The 7,826-nt window shown below is 39.5% G+C and overlaps 2 protein-coding genes across 3 annotated transcripts; one reads left to right on the forward strand and one right to left on the reverse strand.

Moving 5' to 3' along the window:
• Positions 1–1,332: 1,332 nt before the first annotated feature.
• On the forward strand, positions 1,333–4,256 carry LOC105230753 (cysteine-rich with EGF-like domain protein 2). Of its 2 annotated transcripts, none has more exons than XM_011211718.4 (5): positions 1,333–1,665; positions 1,727–2,045; positions 2,563–2,751; positions 2,809–3,045; positions 3,232–4,256. In XM_011211718.4, the coding sequence occupies exons 1-5, from the start codon at positions 1,501–1,503 to the stop codon at positions 3,474–3,476; spliced, it is 1,155 nt and encodes a 384-aa protein (XP_011210020.2). In that variant the 5' UTR covers positions 1,333–1,500; the 3' UTR covers positions 3,477–4,256. The 2 variants fall into 2 exon arrangements, with proteins under 2 accessions (XP_011210020.2, XP_011210022.2); XM_011211720.4 differs by having other exon boundaries at positions 1,346–1,665; positions 3,858–4,256.
• An 8-nt stretch (positions 4,257–4,264) lies between these two features.
• LOC105230815 (ionotropic receptor 21a) lies at positions 4,265–7,826 on the reverse strand. The gene is made up of 7 exons (XM_011211803.3): positions 7,207–7,826; positions 6,861–7,142; positions 6,434–6,768; positions 6,202–6,363; positions 5,753–6,135; positions 5,333–5,525; positions 4,265–5,278 (listed from the first exon to the last, which is right to left on the reverse strand). Exons 1-7 carry the CDS (start codon positions 7,639–7,641, stop codon positions 4,267–4,269), a joined length of 2,802 nt encoding a protein of 933 aa, XP_011210105.2. The 5' UTR covers positions 7,642–7,826; the 3' UTR covers positions 4,265–4,266.

Below are 7,826 nucleotides of genomic sequence, written 5' to 3' on the forward strand. Positions count from 1 at the left end.
TGAGGAATTCACAGCTGGAGGAGTAAACAAAAGATATTTGCATATGTATATATCACTAGAGAGAGTATTAGTTTCTCGCTTGGAACTTGTAGAATACGTCCACAACTTCTTTAGTTGTGCTTGTTCGAAAAGTTACGAAAAGTATTTGAAAGAAATATATGCAAATATTCTTATATACATACATATATAAAATAAATAAAATTTAATTTTGAAGTTATTTAAAAGATAATAACCCGATTGATTTACAAATGTATATCATATATGAAATTTATATGTAATTTCAGAAAATACTAAGAGAAAAGGCTTTTAACAATTTCGTAGGTGGTAAATAGACTAAACTTCCCAAAAGCAGTTCGATTTCAGCCCTTCTATAGCGCCATATTCTCTATTAAATTTTAGTTAATATAACAGCCAGTTTTTAATTTTTATCCTGCTCCAATGGAGGAAGTTATGACCACAATGTCGCAGTGAATCATTCTGATGAATGTGATTTGGTATTTTTTCTAAAATTTCTAAAAAATTCGGGGAAGTTGTATTATATGTACATATATCTGATGCTAACGTCTTTTACAGCATCCAAGTGAAGAATATCATATATGCTTATACAACCCATTGGATTACGAAAACTAATTAACGGACTATGAATGATAATCTTTAATATTCTTTTTATTAAATCATTATAAAAATTCACATACCTGATTGTTGACCCCATTACAGATTTCTTGATTTTTGTATTGTATTTCTTTCACTAAATATATGGATAACTCTTTCAACAGAAGCTCATAGCAAACACTAAACACAACACACATATCATGAAATTAAAATAAGCATTGGATCACTTTAATACTTAATATCACTTATGATCAATTAAATAAAACATACAAATCCACAATAAAATATATTTTTAATTTTAATTTATGTAAATTTCACAATTTTATTTTAAAACGAACTAAAGCCTCGATATTCATTTCCGCGCGCGATTTCCGTTTCCACTGACATTTCTGTAACAGTGTTGTAGAGCTTCAAAAAATTGTAGCTGTCATGTTTGAAAAGTCTAACATCGATGTAAATCGTAAACAGAGAACAGAGAACGTTTATGATGATGTGATAAACGTTCTCTGTTATTATTAATTTTTAAATACACGTTCTCTGTCGTAAATCCGGAAAGTCTTATAACATCTATAAACTTTTTTTTTTATTTTATTATTATATACATAAAAAAAGTGCAAATTTCACTTTAAATCTTTTTAATATTTGTATATTAATTGCTTGGAGTGCAAATTTTTGTACACCTCTTTAAACAAATGCAACCCTGTACATCATATGTACACGTAAAAGAAACAGCTGTCAAAAAAGCCGATAAGTCTGGAAAGATTGCTTGATGGATATAAATATTGTAGCTTTGGACAATAGAGATAAGTAAAATCCACGTAAACCAACTAACAATAATTAAAACTTGGACAACGTAAACTGCCGCGTAGCATACAAAGTCGCCTAAAAATGTGTGGAGTTCGCATGCTGCACCTACTAAGTGTACTGCTGCTGCTGGGAATCAATTGCGGCGTTGTGAAAGGCTTTGATAAAAGTCCACAGGAGCAAAAGGAAAAGTCGTCAAAGCTGCCACCTTGTAAATCGTGTACCGTACTTGTAGAGTCGTTCAAGCTGGTGGGCATATCAATTTTTAATGAAAACTTTTGATAGCAATATTGTATGTTCTTGTATGAAGGGTTTAGATAAAACTAGTCGCGGTAAACATGCCGGTGGAGATGCTGCTTGGGAAGAGGAGAAACTGCGTTCATATAAAACTAGTGAAGTGCGTTTAGTGGAGGTGCAAGAACACTTGTGTAGTGATGTGCGACGTGGGCAAGATCAATGCCATACTATGGCCAACGATCATGAACATTTACTAGAGGATTGGTTCTTGCATAAGCAAACTGATATGCCTAACCTGCACGCCTGGCTTTGCATCGAACAATTGAAAGTGTGTTGTCCAGATGATCACTACGGTCCGGAATGCAAACAGTGCACTGATTGCAATGGCAATGGTGAGTTTAATCGAGTGGTGAGATTGTTAGGATGAGTGTTAATTGTTTGGACCAGAACATCTAAGAACATCAAAATATCATTCCTTGATTACGTGAACGACATAACACAGTATACCGACGAGACTACAGACGTAAGACAGACACGCACTGAACTCCATTTGTATTGGAGCTATTAACACCTTTACTGTCACTGTCCTAGTAAATGGCGTCCGGGGAGTTAAACCACTACCTATTGCAGACAAAATCTTGTGCGAATTCCGTTCTGGATACTATAACAGGTTAAACTCCTACTTATCCAGAATCGACCCCGACAAACCGAACATACATCCAGGGTGCAATGAGTCCCCAATGACTCGAACCATCTCTTTCTTGACCTATAAAACCTATTTATCTAACACCTCTCTCTCCATGGTCTTACGTGAAGACAATGCACTTTGCTATTGCTATTTAAACAGGATATGGATGACAACAACAAAATATGCTTTAATTTTCGGAAATAATTTGATATTCTAAATAGGAAAATGTAAAGGATCTGGCACCAGGAAAGGCAATGGAAAATGCGCTTGTGATGCTGGCTTTACAGGTGACAATTGTAATACGTGCGCGGATAATTACTATGAAGCCTACAATGATGGAAAGAAAATGCTTTGTTCCACATGTCACAGATCTTGCGGGGATACTGGATGTACTGGTGCTGGTCCCAAAGGTACGTGAGTGTAAAATACATTGAATGTTAATAATTGTTCCCCTTTACTTCCGCTAGCTTGTCGTAACTGCAAGGAAGGTTGGATAATGGGCACGGACCCAGCCGGTTGCCAGGATATAAATGAGTGCTTAGTTCAAAAGCGCCCTTGTCATCCCAACCAGTTTTGTGTGAATGATGAGGGCACATTTTCGTGCCTAGAATGCGATCGTTCCTGCGATGGCTGTGACGGTGATGGGCCCGACATGTGTAAAAAGTGTTCTACCGGATACACGTTGAAAGATGGAAAATGTTTGGGTACGTATATTTTAAAATAATTAAAAATCGAATCGTTGCGTATTTTATAGGTTATATTTTAAGCACACATGAATCTTACTAATTTTGTACATTGTTTCTATGCATTTCCGAATTTCTATTTTCACCTGCCTAAACAATTTGAATTTTATATTTTATATGCGTTCATCGCTTTGTGTAAACCAACAGATGAGTCATCTGACCAACGCGACCAATTCGTTAATATCACGCGTTTACTCACCTACTTTGGCCTATGCATCGCCACTTGTGTCATTTTCCAAAGTTCAACACACATCGCCTATATTGTGGGCGCAGCTGTAGCCATCTACATAGCAGCATCCGAGTATTGGCTCAGTTCCACAGCATCGCAGGGCGCAGCTAAACCACAATTTGACACTAAGCAATTAGAAGATTTAATTATGAAGTCACTTTAATATCAAAAAACATTAACACGAAATATTTATAAGCAATTGCAATACAAGACAAAAGTCAATGCAAATATTTATTAGGAAAATTCAATTTTATTCTGTGAATAAAAGCTGTCAAAGTGTAGCAAATTAACGAAATTAAATTACTAACGACAAATATATGTTTTAACAACGCACATACATACAAATTTATAGCAAATAACCAATATTCAGGGCACAATTAAAATTTAACTGCGTTTTTATTACATTCTTCCACATTCTAACCACTTTGATGAGCTATAAAAATGTAAAATTAATTTACATTCCCAACATTTGCTTTTAATTTATATTTATTTATTGGCTATTAGTTGCTAAATATTTTTTTCTTTTAAAATTTTGGTTTTACAGACGAGAACATAAGTGACGATAGTGAGGACGACCCGAATATAACAGATAACGGAAAGACCGAACTGTAATTTTAGTTAAGAGGTAGCTTGTTATGGCACCGTTATGTCATATTAGCGACTTGTAAGCGGATCTATGCCAACAACAATTGTTAGATTTGCACCAGAATGAAGCTATTTAAATGAATTTACTGTTATAAACTATTTTTTTAATTATAATTAGCACTAATTTTTATTAAAAAGCAAAGCATAGATGCCAAAAACACTGATCCCATATATTTAAGCGCACTTTTAGTTTAAGCTGAATTCTAAGTAATATTTATCTGACATGTAACTGCCATTTTAATAAATGGATGCTCGCATAATTGAAATAAACTTCCATTTTTTCAAGACACGCCGTAAACTTTTGCATTTTAACTCTTCCTCGCCTCCACCGGCTCGTTCTCCACTTTTTCGAGCTCAGCGGCGCCTTCTGTGAACAGATTTAGATCATCCAATTTTGTACTTAACGGTCCTTCGGGTTCCACCAGACTGCCGAATAGTTCATACTCGTAGGCCACATCGTCTTCGCTGCGCTCACTGCTGTCCGTGTCTTGTTCCAATTTAAGACACGCGTCCAATGCCGCTAAGGATTCCTCCGCTGCCGCAGCCATAAGTTCACGTTCACGCTCACGCTCCACATCGATCTCTGCTACCAGCATCGCCTTTTTCTTGCAATGTAGATGTGGCAACATGTTGGCGGGCACCTCGCCACTGGAGTCACGTGAGTGGTAATCGGCCGAACTGGTCGAAAGCGCCTCGGTTTCCAGCAATAGTTTACCATCCTTCAAAACGTAGGTTGGCTCCTGCTTGTAATAGTTGCCGTACAATTCCTTGAGCGTCTTCTTTGTGAGATTGAACTCACGCATGCCGAAACCTTGCTTCTCAGCTTTGCGTTTGACCTCCTTGCGTTGCTCGTGCGCCAATTGCTCAGCTGCCGTACGCAAACCTTCGCCGTCTTCAGAATTACGTTTTGATGACCATGCACTGGAAATGGACTTGCGCGAGCGGCGTACTATTTGCCGGCACTTGTTGGTTATGCCGCCTACGATTTCGGAAACGAGCGCTATAGCGCCGAGCAGATAACCGATACCCATCAATAGGAACATGCCCTCCGTGTCGGCTGTGGTTAACTGGCGTTCCTCTTGTATACGCTCACGCAGCGCATTGGCTGAGCTCGCCTGTAGCAGTTTGCCACTAGCCGAGCGTTGCATGGACCATTTGACCTCATTGAGTATTTTATTCATTAGACCACTCTGCTGCGCGAGCAAGATCATTGAATCGATTTTGCGCTTGTAAACTGAATCTCGCGGAAAGAGGAAGCCAACTTGGAACAATGCAAAACATTCCTCACTGAGGTGCAAAGCCGACCGACGTGAAATGTTGCTGGAAAGGTATATATTTTCAAACCGAACTACGTAATATCCAGTTATTACTTACTCGTCTGAGAAATTCTTCTGCACCATGAACTCCAGTTGTGCCGCCGAGCCTAAGAATGCATAGTTCCAGAAGAAACTTTGCGTTACATTGCCAATACCTTCTTCCAGGTTGGAAACGAACTCCATTTTCTTGTACAATTTGACTGTGGGGACATGCGTGGAGTTCTGGAACCAAGTCTCCCAACCACCATTGTCTGAAAAAAACCTCGCATGAGAAAGGGTGGAATGCAAAAGTATAGGTAAATATTCCGGAAGTGACGTTCCGATTCATTTAAGTAGAAGTATCACTAAGCGAAAGCATACTAAACTTTTATCGGGTATTTGGAACCAACATTGACTCTGTTCCAAAACGGGAATACACCACTTCTTCACAATACTGCCCATACGAGATTCTCTTACTTTCCGCCTCTTTTCCACTTACCTAGTGTTCCTACGCGAAAGAAAAGACCCAACAAGTCGTTAACGGAATCCACAGTATTCGGAAAGGCTGGCAGTGTTACGAACGCAATGATGGAGCCGGTATAACATGCCGTTATTATTATAGTAAACAACCAATAAGACCCTATAAGCAGACGTGTCGATGTCTTCTGTGTGCTGGTCCACGAGTATTTGCCCGAAAATGTTAGGCTGTTGGTAAACATGCCGAAGACATACCAAAACATGTTCTCCATTTCGCCCCAATTGCCGATCAAGTGGCGCAACGTCAACCGATCACTGTATACAATAGGAAATATGGCGCCCAAATAAATCACCACAATACAAACCCAAACCGGCCACTGGAAGGGGCCCATAATAGCACGATATCTGAAATGGAACAGGGAAGATGAGCTTTAATGCCACTGTGATTCTTACTATAGTCAACGCACTCACTTTGGCAAAGCTTTGGACGCAAGCGTAATAAAACTGGCGCAATCGCGCGAATGCCCAATGGACATGTCGGTTTCCGTGATGCGATCATCCGTAATATATAGGCCGCACATGCCGATGTCGGCTGCTTTAGTGCGGACTTGAAGCATTATGTTGTCAATGACGCTGAACCGATGCATGGGTTTAAGAAGAACATTGTTAAGGTATCAATCAAGGACATGATTTCATGCATTACCTCTTAACATTTGTGCGTCTGGCTGGCTCTATGATGTCGATGGTAAAATTGAGTTTCGACGCAATCATATTGAGTAAACGGTATTCCAAGCCATCCCAATTGGTGTGAGAACTGCCACCCCGGGATAGCGACTGAATGCGAAATATAAAAGGTGGCTGATTTATAGCCGACACCTGGAAACTGTGTCCGGCGAAACCATTTGCAAATTTCGTCGGAAAGAGGTTAACATGCGGACGAGAAAGTGCGCCCCGAATCCAGCTGGTCAATACAATCGGCGTATTAGAACCCAAACCATCGGTATATAGTTTATGGGTGTAGAGTACGTAAGGACGTTCCTAGATTTGGGATAATGGAGATTTCTTTATAAACCACATATCTAAAGCTTTTAAATTTCGGCATATTTCGAAAATAATATTGCGGAACTCACACGCGATGGAGTCTCGGTCAGTGACTCGCCTATGACCAATAAATTGACAATATTTGAAGAGGCTTCCGAGGACAGAAAATCTCTCAGCTTCCATTGTGTCGAGCGCGCGACCAGCACAACTCGACTTTCGATTTGTGGTCCAATGATTTTGCGCGTCATCTCTGGATCCGAAAGAAATAGTATATAACTTTTACACTGGCTGTCTATGCGTCGTCGTAACCTTGAATTGATGGCCTTATAATGTTCGTTTATTTCGCCATGGTAAAAGGTGATGGGAAAAGTCTATAAGAGATGAATCAATGTCTCAAAAACTAGGTGTTATCTTCAGCTGATTATTTCTCTATACCTTAAAAAGACTTTCCAGTATCATGGCCTCGGATTTCTTAACGAAACTGTCATAGTAGATAACTGGTGGACACTTGTACAGATACTCAATGGCGATTTTATTAACTAGCTTCACCAGGGAGTCAGTTTGGTCGGCGCCGAATGAGTTCATGTGGAACTTATTTGCCAGAACCTCTCCGCGTGGCTTTGGGTGCCCCCGAAATATTGGTTTAATCTCTCGACGCAAGCGGCGAAATTGTGACACAGTTGCATTTCGTTTACGATACTCGCAACCGCCGTAAAGCTGTGGATTCAGATTGTGACGCTTTATCAAAGTCGGACTAACGCAGGCAACTCTATCCACTTCTGCCGCGGTTGCAAGTTCACTGCACACCCATTGCAAGCTGCAGAGTAATAGAGCAGCTTGTACTAGGAAGCGCGTCCAACTAGGCGGCATGTTGTTGTCACACCGTTAACACTTTCACTTCTCCTGCTTTGGCTTATGAGTGGTGATATTTATCTACTTATGGGTATTCGGCGTTATATTGGTCATACTGGACAAGGCTAACTCGTAATTTATTAGCCCTACATGTTTATAATTAATATACTAATGTGCTTATTGTTGCTGTATTTATTGCTGCA

This window comes from Bactrocera dorsalis, chromosome 1 (genome assembly GCF_023373825.1).
Source record: "Bactrocera dorsalis isolate Fly_Bdor chromosome 1, ASM2337382v1, whole genome shotgun sequence".
Classification (NCBI taxonomy): Eukaryota; Metazoa; Arthropoda; class Insecta; order Diptera; family Tephritidae; genus Bactrocera; species Bactrocera dorsalis.

What these genes read in the sequence shown, in the direction of transcription:
- LOC105230753 (XM_011211718.4), top strand. Translation starts at nt 1,501, where the DNA reads ATGTGTGGAGTTCGCATGCTGCACCTACTAAGTGTACTGCTGCTGCTG. An exon ending in TACTGGTGCTGGTCCCAAAG is followed by an intron (nt 2,752 to 2,808) that starts GTACGTGAGTGT and finishes TACTTCCGCTAG; the next exon opens with CTTGTCGTAACTGCAAGGAA. An exon ending in GAAAGATGGAAAATGTTTGG is followed by an intron (nt 3,046 to 3,231) that starts GTACGTATATTT and finishes GTAAACCAACAG; the next exon opens with ATGAGTCATCTGACCAACGC.
- LOC105230815 (XM_011211803.3), bottom strand. Translation starts at nt 7,641, where the DNA reads ATGCCGCCTAGTTGGACGCGCTTCCTAGTACAAGCTGCTCTATTACTC. An exon ending in TGACCGAGACTCCATCGCGT is followed by an intron (nt 6,769 to 6,860) that starts GTGAGTTCCGCA and finishes TCCCAAATCTAG; the next exon opens with GAACGTCCTTACGTACTCTA. An exon ending in GCGTCCAAAGCTTTGCCAAA is followed by an intron (nt 6,136 to 6,201) that starts GTGAGTGCGTTG and finishes GTTCCATTTCAG; the next exon opens with ATATCGTGCTATTATGGGCC.